Consider the following 14,409-nt stretch of genomic DNA (forward strand, 5'->3'; position numbering starts at 1 on the left):
GATAGAAAGCCATTCGATAGCAAGTGAGATTCCAACCTAGGTTGTTCTTTATCATTACGAAGTCGTGTTCTAGTTAGTCTAGTTAATTAGTATTTAATTTAATTGCAAATTTAGGTTTTTTAGAAACCCCCCCCAACAAACATAAAATGGTTAGTGTCGTGTCAGTTTCAGTCTAAATAGAGTAGTTAGCGTAATTAATAGAGTCTCGTGGGTTCGATATCCAAACTTACTTTGCTTTACTATAGTCGATCGGTTCACTTGTCGGTTAGTAATTTAGTCGAGTTTAGAGAGTCTAGAGTATTACTTAGTGTCTAGATTAGGTTAATTTAGGTCATTTTAATTAAACTACTTTTAGCACATCATGTACCCTCGTTTAACTAAAATTAATTGAATTGAACCGAACCGAAAGCAACCAAAAACCGATTTTTGTTTTTTTTTTTTGTGTATCATTGTTTAACCAAAATTAACTAAACTGAACCGAACTGAATCATTCATATTGTTTTATATTTCTAGCTTTATGCCTTGAGTTTATGTATTTATACCTCAATTTAATATATTTCTAAGCTAAAATTTTAGCCAAAGTTCGGTTTTGGCTATTAATCGAAATTGAATGAACGGAACCAAAAACCGCCAATGCAACCGAATAAATAAAACTGATTAACTGAAAACAGATTGATTAATAAAATAGACTAAAAAATAACTTTGGGTTCAGCTTCAGTTGGGAACAATAACTAAACCAATCGAACCATACACACACTGATAGTGTTTATATTCTCGTCGCGTTGGATATACACTCTTCTAGTGCAATAATAATAAGGGTACAGGGTATAGTCTTTAGTGAGTCATGCGGGGAGGGGTAGTCACCGCTCGGTGACCATACCCTGGTGTTGATCTATTTCGGTGAGTAGGAGAGAAGTGACCAAAATCGGTGTGTAGTCACCGAATGTGATTGAGAGAGAGTGATTGAGAAAATGGCGGGTCCCAACCCCTTTTAACCAATCACAATTTTTTTATTTTTTAACCTACTCAAACACCCTAGGGTGATTGACTATACCCCCTGATTGAGCGCAAAATAGGAAGTGGAATGGGGAGTTGATATGGCATAATATTATTGGGTAGGTTTTCACTCAAACACCCTAGGGTGATTGACTATACCCTCCACCCTAAGCCACAATCATGGAGATTGCCACATAAATGTTTAGTTAATGCTAACCTACTCATCATATATAAACCCATGAATGTTAAAGATATAATTTACCTTTAGGGGGGACAGGGCGCCCCGTTGTCGGCTATCCACCACCCTGGATCACCGTGGAACACCGCCGCCGGTGGTTGTTTTCACGCGTGAATCCGACAACGCGTGGCCACTATCACGCGTGAAGATGTGAGGGAAATTGTTGGGTGTGGTGAGTGGAGGGCATTTCCACTAAAATCCATCACTAGTGATAGAATAATGTTTGATGATATGACGGAACTTGATTGAATGTTGTGAGTGATGAGTGTGTGGTGAGTCATGGGGCGCCCCTATCCATTGTAGTTTATGAAGCATTCTTTACATTTGATTTATATTCAACAGCTTCATACGCCATTGATGCATACCAAATCAAGTTGCAGGTTTTGAGCGAGACATGTATGAAGAAGAATTCAATATCAGTTTGCTTTCCCGAATTCCCAACAATTTCTCTCTCTTTCTTCGTCAATCACATCACCGTCGGAATCTTCATTCTCTTATTTTACTCCAAATTCTATACCACCGACGACGGCCTCCTTTAATTCACTCTGCCCCTACATCATTTCACAAATCCGTCATCGTCTGTACGTATCCTTGACAATATTCGATAATCTGTCACAAATCAAGTACGTTATTGCTATCGTCATCTCTGTACGTATCCTTGAAACTCGATACTCTTCCTTATAAAAACAAACAGATACTACTGATCTTCGAATCGGAAAATAATCGGTTAGCGATGGGGAACTGTCATACGGCGGAGGCTACGGCGGTGGTGGTGGTAGTGCATCCAGGATATAAAGTGGAGACGATTTACCGGTCGGTTACTGCTCGTGACGTCATGAATTCAAATTCCGGTCACTACGTCGGGCAACTGGTTAAGTCACCGGTGAAGTATGTGAAGCTTCTCCGGCCAAATGATACCTTGCTTGTTGGCCAAGTTTACCGACTTATCAGCTACGAAGGTAACCGTACTGCATGATTTTCATGATGTGGTTGCATTGAATCGTTGATTGATTTACGAGTTTTTATTTTTTAAAGATGTGTTGAAAGAGTTTGCTGCGAAGAAGTGTGTGAAGCTTGGGAAGTTGTTAATGGAAAGAGGTGTGATTGCTCCGGTGCCGGTACCAAATATCACTTCCGGCAAGGTAATCATGCCTAGACTCGTTTAGTTTTGTAATATATATTTAGCATTCTAGTGTAGAATTGCAATTTTACTTATGTTTTTGTATAGATTTATAATTTTAATACTACGATATAAACACTTAGAATGTGTAGATTTATAATTTAATACTAGGATATAAACAGTTAGGGGCGGTTTGTTTAGGTCTTAACGAGACTCGGTTAAAGAGTTAATGGTTTAGATTGTTTGTTTCGTGAGTAGATATCTAAATGGTTTAGACATTTGACTCTGATTGGTTAAGCATTATACTGAGTCTGAATGATTGATTAAGACCTCTAATCTGAATTGGTTAGACATATGCATATGAACGGTTAAGCATTATACTAAGTCTTAATGATTCAGATCTCTTACTAGTTCAGCACTTAATGATTAAGACCTCTCATTGATTTAACACTTAAGAATTCAGAAGTTGCCAAACAGCCCTTAAGAGTATAATTAAAACATAGAGGCTTAGTAGTTAAGACGAAAAAAATTGTTAAAAACAGTTCATCCCTGACCCGACTGGTCCTGTACCTGGTTCATGGACCGATAGGCTACTGAGTCGTGAAAACATTACTCTCGGACACTCATACATTATTTAAATATATAATATAATATATAATATATTTTCTAGTTTTATTTAAAATGCAACTAAGTGTAGTTTTATTTTGTTTTCGACTACGAATCAACATGAATTTTTTTTAATGCAAGTACAGTATTTATATAAATTGTTTTTTAGTATTTATATAAATTTTTTTTTACTTGGTAATATTTATTTAAATAAATAACATTTTGCAGAATGTCAGCAGAAGAGAGAATGGTGGCAGGAAAGTACATGAAAGTCACGGTGGCGGACAATGGAAACCAGCCTTAAAGACTATTTCAGAGATTGGAAATTGAGTCATCCGTCAATAAAACTTTAAACACATTTCTCTTTTTACCAATTAGTTTCTTTACCTTTTTGCAAAATTCAGCCACAAGTTTGAGCTTCGCGTAAATTTAGCTCAAACTCGTTTAACATTGCTTAAGCCTTAAGCTCGGCTATTTAGCTTAACAGAGCTCGAGCTCGGTTTTCATGATGATTTCATGGCTGAGTGAATTCAAACGTACAAACAGAAAGAAAAACCAAACCAAGCGATTAACGAGTAAAACAATTTACAATGTTCGTGTTGTTGATCTGGGCTTCAATATGTCTTTAATTAAGCGCCAAGGTGCTCCAAATATGTTCCTAAAGTTGACTCCTATCGTCTTCAAAAGTGCTTAAATAGACAATTTTTAGAGTTTTCCAAACGCTGCATAACTTAGCGACAGTTTTTGGAAACATAGAGCCCGTATGAAAATGCGTACGGCCCGTATGTGGTCTTTATAAGCATACATTCAAGCGAATTGTCAGCTTCACTGAATACAACACTTGTTCCGTCTTTTGCATCTTTTCATTAATTCTACATCAAAACCTATAAAATCATGATATGAAACAGTAAGTACCAGAAGATGATTGAAACTTAAATCAGATTTGACGTCTACAAGCAAGTTAATCGCCGGAGAAACCACCATATGACGCAGATTAAGTATCTAACAGAGGTTTACACAAGTAATCGAACTTAAACCATTCAGATTCACAATCGGGAAGTTACCTTTTTGTCGACCAAGTTCTCCGGCGGCGATGATCTTCAAAGTTGTATGTGGAAACGCCGGTGATGATGATATTGATTTGATATAAGAGATATGATGTTGATATCGTATTTTTTTTATATTTACAAAAGTTATTATTAGTTTAATTAAAGAATAAAATATTTAAATATCTACATTATATATCTATAATAACAGTTGATATTTATGAATAATAATGTATATACTTAGTATATTTACTTAAAGTTGATATTTATGTGTATTAAAAGTTTTACAATTTTGATTATATATGGAAAATAGAATAACCAACTTTTTACATATTATATATAAAATAATCATATTTTTAAGTATGATTTTGCAATGTTCTTTTCTAAATACATATTCTACATTTTTTCTTTCATTGTATGTGTTGCAAGTACTATTCAATCTTTAATATTCTTCTGATTTTTCGTGTTTTGGTTAACATGTATCGTCATGGTCCGAACTTTATCATAACTATACTTGATCCCCTAGCGCTTCAACAGGTACACACCTCTCCGTATTCTTTTTTAAATGAATTATTCATATTCTTTTATCGTTTATTCGAAAGAAATTTGCCTTCTGTTTTTTTGTTTTTTCAGGCTATACCTATATGTATGAGTAGATTTATATGAATGAATAAGTTAGAATCTTCAACTATTACTCTTAAATTTGATGGAACTTATTCATGGTCTGTTGTTATCAAATTAATAGAAGATATATTCTACTTTACCGATGGATGGTGTGAGGTTTTAAACTTCTTCGGCCATGAGGTTTTCTTCATGTTATTAAACTATCTTGGTGATCGTACTTTCATGTTCAAGCTCTTCTCTCATGATCCAAATAAAGAGTATGGAAAATCATTTTGTAAAATAATTCATAATACTTTACAAAGTCCAACGGTACGTAATAGATGTCATTTATAATTTTTGTTTTATTACGCTTTATTACAAATAGATAATACGCATAAATTTTTAATAAAGAATTTTCTCTACAGGTTCTACCGAACACTTTTATTTCCAAACATTATGAATATCGTTTACCAGATAACATAGTTATGTTTATTGTATCCGAGTATCATCAATGGGAAGTCTGTATGAGAAAGATTGGTCCAAATTATTGTTTTGCTGACGGTTGGTTTAAATTTATAGAAGATCTAAGGTTAAATCCTGGTGATATTCTGTGTTTTCAAATAAAGGACGCTACACATTTCATATTATGATAAATAAACATGGTCGTCATCTTTTGTTAAACAACACTCCTTTGATTGAGCAAGAATACGAACATATTAGCAATTTGGAAGGTTATCGACAAGTTAGTAACGATCCTAACTATACTTTTTTTTTTTTTGCAATGACAGTAACTCATCAATTGGTATTGTACTATCCTGTTTTATATTTAATTTTTTTTGTCTTTTAGTGTTTTTTATTTAATAAAATTTACGTATTTTTAATGTTCTTATAAAATGTAGATCATTTCCAAGTTAATTACCGACTTAAGTGGTTTAACTGAGTTTTCTGAAATAAAGATCAAAGTTCTTAAAGGAAATACTTGGGTTGAGAATCTTTGTACACACAATATTGATGGTCAAAGAAGGTTCGTCAAACAATTTCTGATGTTATTGGTTACTTTTATTTTAACGAATTTCTATATATTACTAAAAAAAATTCATATTTTTTATATGATAGGTACGGTGTTATTGGATGGCATGATATAATTGAAGCTGAACATATTTCGTTAGGTGATGATTGTTTTTTCAACTGGTCTAAAACGAATTCGAGGTTATTGGTTACGAAACTCCAGCAAGTAGAAGTGTTAGAGTAATAGGCTTTCAATTTATATTTCAAACCAGGAAAACATATTTCATACATTTACTTTTCAATTCCCTTTTGTTACATTTATAGTACGATGCTTCGTTTTATTTTAATCTTTAAATTCAGATTGCCATAATAAGTTCATGTGTACAGTTCGTTTATGATAAGTAACATAAAACTTTTTTTTTACCAAAAACACAAACATTCATTTTTCAACACCGCGAAATTCGCGGGTATTAGCACTAGTACTATATATAAAAACACAAACATATCATTTTTCAACACCGCGAAATTCGCGGATATTAGCACTAGTACTATGTATACTAACATTTGTATGAATGTTTTATATTTAGATTAAATCAAACATATTTTTAACTTAAAATCACAACTGCCTACATATTTCAAAAACTTATTACTATGTAGTAATAAACAAAAGATTTTTAGTCAAATTTATAAAGTGTCAACTTAACATGATAGAAAAAGATTATGATTATGGTAAATATTATGTTTAAATATCATAGTAAATATTAAACATAGCAGATATTTATTATAACAAAAAATAATCATATAAACAATTTGAATAATCCGTTATATCTTTTGTTTTACTTGACATGTTTTATCATACTTTACTTATTGAACTAAATATATGAATTAAATAAATACTCTATAGATGCTCTATTTATTTCAATTAAATAAATATTGTTTAAATATCCTTGTATTTGGATTAAATCATATATTGAATGTAATAAACAATTTTAAATACTCTACATGATAAATAGTTTAAATTTTATATTAAATTCAAAAACTTTAATATTTAAATAATGTAAAAATAATTAGGTTCTCGTGTCTCGATATAGAAAAAGAACACCTAAGTTATGAAAATTGATGTATATATAAAAATAACTTATGCAAATTTATGCAGACATTATAAAGTTACATCATCTCTATATTGAAATTCATGTACTACATGGGTTTATAATCTTGTTTTATAATATTTGATGTATTTTTATTTTATGACGTAAAATTCCAAGGTAAGTTATTAGGGGAGGGGGTGTGGTTCACTAGTGATAGAATTTATCACTCACAAGCACCAATCAAGTTTCACCATGTCATCGACCATTTTTCCATCACTCACAACCATTTTTAAGTGGGGGTGGTCATCACTCATCACCACACCCAACAATTTCCCCCCAACCAACAAATCCACTCACAAAACCACAAACAAGTTCAATATATAACGCGTGATAGTGGCCACGCGTTGTCAAGTTAACGCGTGATGGTGGTGACCGGCGGCCGTATATAACGCGTTGTAGCTTCTTTCCGTGATGGAATAACGTATGGCCCCGAGTGGCCTTAGGTTTAATAATACCATAGTAATAAATAAATATTTTATCATAAGTCCTTGGTTATAAAAAATAAGTGTAAAATGTAGTGTTATAGGCTAGCATTCCGGAATGAGCACTTGTAATTAAAGGTGATAAATGAATGAATTGGTGCATTAAGGCAGGAGATGTGGACTCGGTATGGCAGCGGCAAGATGGTGCAAGATGGGTGTAGGAGTGTTAGAAAGAACGACGGCAAAGAGAGATACATAAAAGGGTACTGGTTCAGCCGAACCCGTACCAAAAAGCACTTTTAGTGTTATATACATGTGTGTGTATTTTGACTTCGCATCGGTAGAAATTTCAACATCGAACCCGTAGAAAAAGCCAAAACTTAGTAATAGACAACCCGTCGTTTGTCCTTTAAAAATTTTCAAACCCATAGGAAAAGAATCCTGGCTATGGCCCTGATGAAGGTGTGATGGAAGATGACATCACCATGCCAAAATAGAGAAGAAAGAAATTAGGAGATCGGAGTGGGATAGAGTAGCGGGATGGAAGGCGATATGGCATGGCGGTAGCAGTGGGAACTCCACCCCATGTTCGGCACCCCCTATTATCGAATTTGTCAACTTAAAACGGGTTCAAATGTGCCACCACCTCTACCATTATCGCCGTTACAATTTTGGCCCCCACTTTTATCACCACCTTGGCCACTACTACCCACCAACATCGTAAAAGCAAGTATAACGGGTGAACCCATTTTGACATTCTTTCTCATAACTCATCTCAAGGCGAGCCGATTTTCGCCATAACCCCTTTTGACCCAAATAAAATTGTATTTTTATAAAACAGCCCGTTTTAACACAAACTCAGTTTTATTCGAACACGTCACGTTCCAACCCTGCCCGTCCATTTTACCAGGCTTAGTAACCAAAAGAGGAAATGAACAGACATGGCATGCGAGCGGGGTTCTAAAGTAGGTGACGTCCCTGCGTGAGGAGAGAGGACAAAGAAGGGGCAGATCAAACGATAAAAACCTTAAAATAAACGAAATAAAACATCAAAACCTGAACTGAAAAGTACAAAAAAAAATATATATCTTTTTAAATCCCAACAAATAAATTCAGTAATTCATCAAGTCTATACATGGAAACTTTTCACAAAACAATTAATACACAGCTGCTGAGAAGAAGAAGAAGAAGAAGAAGAAGAAGAAACATGAAAAATGGCGACAGATACTCCGTTTCATTAGTAGATCAAGATTAGCAAACCCCCAACTCAATGACAACAAATATGATTCAAACACACGTTTAACTTTTGGATTTGGAATGCTTGATGAGCCAATCAATGACCGAGTCGATGTTTGTTGAGTTCTTGCACGAGATCATATAGCAGCACACTTCTCTATCCGTGATCGATTTCAGATCCCTGCATCATAAAAGTTAGAGAATGTGTGTATAAGTATGGTGTTAATGTTGTTACGTGTTACTTACATCTGATCGGTTAAGGCTTGCTTAGAGAGGGCACCCTCCTTGTCGATTTTGTTTCCCAAAACAAGCAAAGGTATTCCACTCAACGATGGCTTGCTTAGCAGATCATGAAGTTCACTCTTTGATATGCTCAAGTTATCCTGATCCGCAGCATCAACAACATACCTGACCCGTACAAAAAAAAAAAAAAAAAAAAACTCACATGTTACTTATGACCCTAACCCGTTTTAACCTGATACCCAACCCACAATGTTACAAAAAAGAAAAAGTAAAATTAAGTAATGTTAAAGATAAGGAATGAGAAGTGATCGATCATACACAATGGCAGAAACCGCGCGGCAATATCGCTCCCACATGCTGCGAAATCGGGGCTGACCACCAAGATCCCATAGCTTTATTGTTACGTTTCCTTTCGTTACCTTTCGCATATTGAATCCCACCTAAATTAAGATTAAATGTTTGTTAATTCATTGACATTGGGACACACATTTAGTACCTAATATGGGCATGAATAATTCAAGAGTAATTAAACTCACTGTAGGGATCATATCTTCACTATATCCACCAGTCTACAAGCAAAGCATAAGAGATCAAAGACAGTTTTTTGAGCACACAAGAACAAGATTAATATAAGTGATACAAATATGAAAACGGTGTAATTTACTTACGGCAACAACGTTAACAAGCGATGTCTTCCCTGCATTCTGGAGCCCTATCAGAGAAAGCTCCATTTCTTGCTTGAAAAAGAGGCTGCAACATATCACAATAACATAAGTAATTATTTATTTTTATAAATTTAATTAGGATAAAATAATATTTTTGTTTACTTATATCATTAGGATAATTGTTAGCATTTGTCATTTAATCTTATAATATATAAGATAAGTAGGAGTTTAGTACTGTATATAAAGGATCAGGCTTGAGCTGAGAGTGTGCCAATCTTTTTGGTAGAATTCAATGATTTTATCATTGAACACAAACGGAATGCAAAATCGGTCTACTTTCTAATATTAATAACTTTCGAGTGGTAAGATCTGTCCCATGATGCCTAATTTAATATATGCATATTAGCTAAGAAAATAGCATATTTCCATATTTGAGGCCTAAATCTTGATATTAATGAAATGGTAGGTTCATCAGATTGCAAAGCATTTAAGACTACAGGGTGTGGAGGGGCTTGGGTTGGGGGCATTGCTCGACACGTGGCGAGGGTGGGATCCACAAGCTAATACTCAAAAACTAGGCGTGTGGTGGGGCGTCCCTTAGCTGGGTGTGGCCTGCCATGTGGAATTTTTTAAAAAACTACAAAGAAAGTTAAAAAAACCTACATTGAACCAGCCAACCACATCCGGCCATGTCACCCAGCCCCCCGGCCCCACGCCAGGCAGAATCTCCATGCCAAGCGGGCAACGCCAACCCAGGGTGGAGCACCCGGCATTAAAGATGACAAAAAATCCACACTAATATGAAGATGACAGGATGTGTTTTGACTGTTTAGAAAGAAAAGTTATCTCCATGATAAGGGTCCTCTGTAGGCACTAGAACTATCATTCATGTCCGAAGGGATTTTCTTGTTAATGTTTTTCTCATCTAATTAGCTTTTATTCTATCAAATGCATGTACATACATACATACATACATACACAGGGGAGGGTTCTTTACAGAACTACAAATATTGCAAGAACTCACACTACCAAAATAAAATCATTCATTTCTCTATGTATGTATCTAAGATTCTAAAATGACTGCTAATATACAAAATTATCATATGAGTATCTTTGAATTGATACGCGTAAATTCATCTGTATCATAAACATTTAGAGATACACATGTGTATGAAACTTATTACCAGTAGCAAAAAGAAAGCGGATAAAAAGAAATCATTTAGTATATTATACACTTTTCATTTAGTTTTTTAATATTAAATGAATGGTTTACTCTTAAGATTGATTCTCGCAATATTTGTGGTTCTATAAAGAACCCTCACCTACATATACACGGGTGCATTCAAGTGAGAACTACTAAATATTTACCAACCATTTGATTCACCGGTGTATTTGGAGCTGCGGGTCTCACTGGAAGAAGTCTCTCTATAGGTGAGATTATACTCGATACGGTTGTTGTTGTTGATAGGGTATATAGAAATCATTACAAACTATAGCGTATACCGTGAATACTAGTGAATCTACGAATTCCACGGTGAATAAAATGATTCCTAATGGTATTTAGCGGTTCTAATTCACACACACAAAGAGACAAACTTTCTACATTTTTGGATCCAAACTAAACGGGCGGGGTTCTAGAGTGAACACCAACTGAGTGAACAAATACTGACCATTGATTATCATCAAATCGTAAAATACACTAATGTATTTTCATTATCAAATCCTGACCTTTGATTTACAGTTGTGTATACACTTGTGTATTACTAATGAACCTAACCCCAAACTAAACATATCTAGATCATCAACCAAAAATCACAACCATTAACACATAAATTTCTACATTTCCACATGAAACACATAACGGATTCCCTAATTTCTCAGCCCAAATCAATAACAAAACCTAAAGAATCAAATAACTGAAATGAATCAACAAAAACAGGATTACCTTCGAAGCCAGTTGAGAAAAGCTTCCCATAAACCCATGAAGAGACCGGTGAAAATTGAAGTTTGACTCGTGAATTCTTCTTCAAACTGATTGCCCTAAAAAGACAAATTGGGAATTCAGGAAAGTGATCCATCATTAGCAGCTCAAGTTTGCTGTGTTAAACCTACGTGGACCAATGATAATTGAGCCGCTTTGTGGGACGCCAGAGTAGCGCGCGTGGGACGCACGTTGAATGATGAATCGATACACCTGGCTGCGTGGAGGGAACGTGCGCTGGATGCGATGGGATACCCGTTTGATAAAACACAATCATAGAACATGGGGAGAGATACAGTTCATTATCTTCAAATATATGGGCGGCTTGTTTTTTGTCTTTTTTTTAACGGTAAATTTGGATCACTAACGGCAGGGCAGTATGTAGAATGCTACGGGTTCTAGGAACCCATCGACTTTTGAATTTTTAATAGAAAATAAGTATAAAAAACTTAGTAAACCCATAAATAAATTTAAAGTGAACCCATAAACAAAATGTAACTTGGTTTCAATTGGTAAAGAGTTTGTCATTGATTAGAGAGGTCACAAGTTCGAGCCTATCTATTACGTTTTTGAAACCTTTTTTTCTAAACCTTGAGTGTTACAGAGTATCAATTACTCTTCTCCATCAATTTATTTGTTGTTTCCCCATGCTGCTTTCATTAATTCTTAATTCCAAACGACAAACTCATTACCATTAGCTGTCCTAGTATCTATGTTATTCTCCATGCATAGTTAATTTTTTCTTGAAATTGTTACCATTTCAAAATCAATATAAATTTAATAGACATCAATAAAAACTTTATAAGCGTATGCATATACTTTTCTTTTCTTTCCACTAGGCAAGTTAAACAAAGTTGGGATACTTTTCTTTTCTTTCCACTAGGCAAGTTAAACAAAGTTTTAGTATGATATCGCACTTTATTATATCCTCCGATCTGACCCGAATATCCTCCGATCTGACCCGAATGAAGACTGTGACCCGGCACGAAAATTCTAACATTTATCTGTGATAAAAATCTGACCACTAAAAAAAAGGAACCCATGGAAAAAAAATCTTGGATCCGCCACTGATTGACGGACCATTGGAGTATTATCGTGTCACCAATGGAACCATCCGATCATATCCATCTCCACTAGACATAATGCTTATACACTAATTCAGGAGAAAACCCAATAAACATGGGAAAACCCTCTTGTGGAAATCGAACCCAGAAACTATTGGTCCAAAGTCTTATCTCACCCCCCCCCCAGATGTCACTAGGCTATAAAGACATGGGTTGTGCGGCTTGGTTTTTGTTTTTATGTAATTTTTGCAAAGAATTGTTTTGAATAAATAAATGTATCTGATAGAAACAAATTGGAATTGAATTGTAATTTTGGAAGAAGCTATCTCAATAACACAATACAAGAATATATATATATACATATGTATGTTAACTGTCAAAGCAGTTATAAGGGGATTTGTATATCTGTATTTATAACACTCCTCCTCAGATATACATACTTTTCATTATACATTGTCAACAACATGCTTCAGGATGATGTTAAGTTGATACTTCAGGACCTATGAGGTAAACTGATACTGTTGGACTAGTTATGGTGCCTCGTTAAAAATCTTACTAAGAAAACCCATTGAGACAAAACTTAGTCAAGGAAAAGAGTACAGCGTGTATAATGCTCCCCTAAATTTAACTAACATCTTGTAATCTACAGAGCCCGATCTTATGTGATAACTGCTCGAAACTGCTTCTGGGTAAAGATTTTGTGAACAAGTCTGCTAGATTTTCATTTGACTTGATTTGACGATCATCGATTTCCCCTTCTTTCTGCCGGTCATACGTTGAGAAGAACTTTGGTGAGATATGCTTTGTTCTGTCACCTTTGATGTAGCCTTCTCTGATTTGAGCTATGCAAGTAGCATTGTCTTCATGATAATCGTCGGGTCCTTCTTGATTTGTTCTAATCTGCATGCTTCTTGTATATGATTGATCATTGATCTCAACCACACACATTCTCGACCGGCATCATATAATGCTATCAGTTCAACATAATTTGATGATGTTGTTGTAAGTGTTTGCTTAGTCGATTTCTAAAAGATTGTTGTGCCACCGTATGTGAAAACATAACATGTCTAAGATTATGCTTTGTGAGGATCTGATAGATATCCGGCATCAGCATACCCAACAAGCTGGGACTTTTGATCTTTCTGATAGAAAAGACCTAAGTCTTGTGTCCCGCAAATATACCGGAATATATGTTTTACTCCATTCCAGTGTCTACGTGTTGGATTCGAACTGTATCTCGCTAGTACATGTACCGCAAAGACAATGTCAGGTCTTGTGTTATTAGCGAGAGACATAAGGGCACCGATCGCGCTTAAGTATGGTACTTCTGGACCAAGTACTTCTTTGCCTTCTTCTTGAGGGCGATAAGGATCCTTGTGTGGATCTAGCGGTCGGACAACCATAGGTACGCTAAACGGAGGTGCTTTATCCATATTGAAACGTACTAACATCTTCTGGATGTAGTTTGACTGGTAGACAAATGTGTCATTGCACAGATATTCGAATTGTAAACCGATGCATAATTTTGTCATACCAAGATCTTTCATTTCAAATTCCTTCTTTAACAACTGAGCAGCTTTCTCTATCTTTTTCAGGAGATCCGATGATGTTGATATCATCAACATAGACTGCTATTATAGTGAAACTTGAGAGTGATCTTTTTATAAATACACATGGACTGATTACATCAGACTTGTATCCTTCTTTTTCGAGATATTCACTGAGTCGATTGTACCACATACGACCAGATTGTTTGAGACCATATAAAGATCTCTGGAGTTTTATAGCACATATATCTCGAGGTGTTGATTTTAGTGCTTCAGGCAATTTTAATCCTTTAGGGATTTTCATTTAGATGTTATTTTCAAGTGTCCCGTATAAGTATGCGGTACCGACATCCATAAGTCTCATATGAAGTCCTTTAGAGATTGTGAGGCTAATTAGGAACCTAAGGGTTATCGCATCCACTACAGGGGAATACGTTTGCTCATAATCAACTCCTGGGATTTGGGAAAACCCTTGTGCCACAAGTC

The 14,409-nt window shown here is 35.0% G+C and overlaps 2 protein-coding genes across 3 annotated transcripts; one reads left to right on the plus strand and one right to left on the minus strand.

Annotated features, from left to right (window-relative positions):
* The first annotated feature begins 667 nt into the window (after window positions 1-667).
* Window positions 668-3,551, plus strand: LOC110911019. 2 transcript variants are annotated; one of them, XM_035983700.1, is made up of 4 exons: window positions 668-1,819; window positions 1,929-2,193; window positions 2,270-2,376; window positions 3,189-3,551. In XM_035983700.1, the coding sequence occupies exons 2-4, from the start codon at window positions 1,968-1,970 to the stop codon at window positions 3,288-3,290; spliced, it is 435 nt and encodes a 144-aa protein (XP_035839593.1). In that variant the 5' UTR covers window positions 668-1,819; window positions 1,929-1,967; the 3' UTR covers window positions 3,291-3,551. The 2 variants fall into 2 exon arrangements, with proteins under 2 accessions (XP_035839593.1, XP_022011275.1); XM_022155583.2 differs by having other exon boundaries at window positions 670-2,193.
* A 4,698-nt stretch (window positions 3,552-8,249) lies between these two features.
* LOC110911020 (ADP-ribosylation factor-like protein 8a) lies at window positions 8,250-11,583 on the minus strand. Its single transcript, XM_022155584.2, has 7 exons — window positions 11,444-11,583; window positions 11,277-11,371; window positions 9,335-9,416; window positions 9,203-9,235; window positions 8,985-9,106; window positions 8,670-8,831; window positions 8,250-8,604 (listed from the first exon to the last, which is right to left on the minus strand). Exons 2-7 carry the CDS (start codon window positions 11,312-11,314, stop codon window positions 8,487-8,489), a joined length of 555 nt encoding a protein of 184 aa, XP_022011276.1. The 5' UTR covers window positions 11,315-11,371; window positions 11,444-11,583; the 3' UTR covers window positions 8,250-8,486.
* Between the last annotated feature and the right edge of the window lie 2,826 nt (window positions 11,584-14,409).

This window comes from Helianthus annuus, chromosome 15 (assembly GCF_002127325.2).
Source record: "Helianthus annuus cultivar XRQ/B chromosome 15, HanXRQr2.0-SUNRISE, whole genome shotgun sequence".
Taxonomy (NCBI): Eukaryota; Viridiplantae; Streptophyta; class Magnoliopsida; order Asterales; family Asteraceae; genus Helianthus; species Helianthus annuus.

What these genes read in the sequence shown, in the direction of transcription:
- LOC110911019 (XM_035983700.1), top strand. Translation starts at nt 1,968, where the DNA reads ATGGGGAACTGTCATACGGCGGAGGCTACGGCGGTGGTGGTGGTAGTG. An exon ending in CCGACTTATCAGCTACGAAG is followed by an intron (nt 2,194 to 2,269) that starts GTAACCGTACTG and finishes TATTTTTTAAAG; the next exon opens with ATGTGTTGAAAGAGTTTGCT. An exon ending in CAAATATCACTTCCGGCAAG is followed by an intron (nt 2,377 to 3,188) that starts GTAATCATGCCT and finishes AACATTTTGCAG; the next exon opens with AATGTCAGCAGAAGAGAGAA.
- LOC110911020 (XM_022155584.2), bottom strand. Translation starts at nt 11,314, where the DNA reads ATGGGTTTATGGGAAGCTTTTCTCAACTGGCTTCGAAG. An exon ending in TTTCTCAACTGGCTTCGAAG is followed by an intron (nt 9,417 to 11,276) that starts GTAATCCTGTTT and finishes GATATGTTGCAG; the next exon opens with CCTCTTTTTCAAGCAAGAAA. An exon ending in CGCTTGTTAACGTTGTTGCC is followed by an intron (nt 9,236 to 9,334) that starts GTAAGTAAATTA and finishes CTTTGCTTGTAG; the next exon opens with ACTGGTGGATATAGTGAAGA.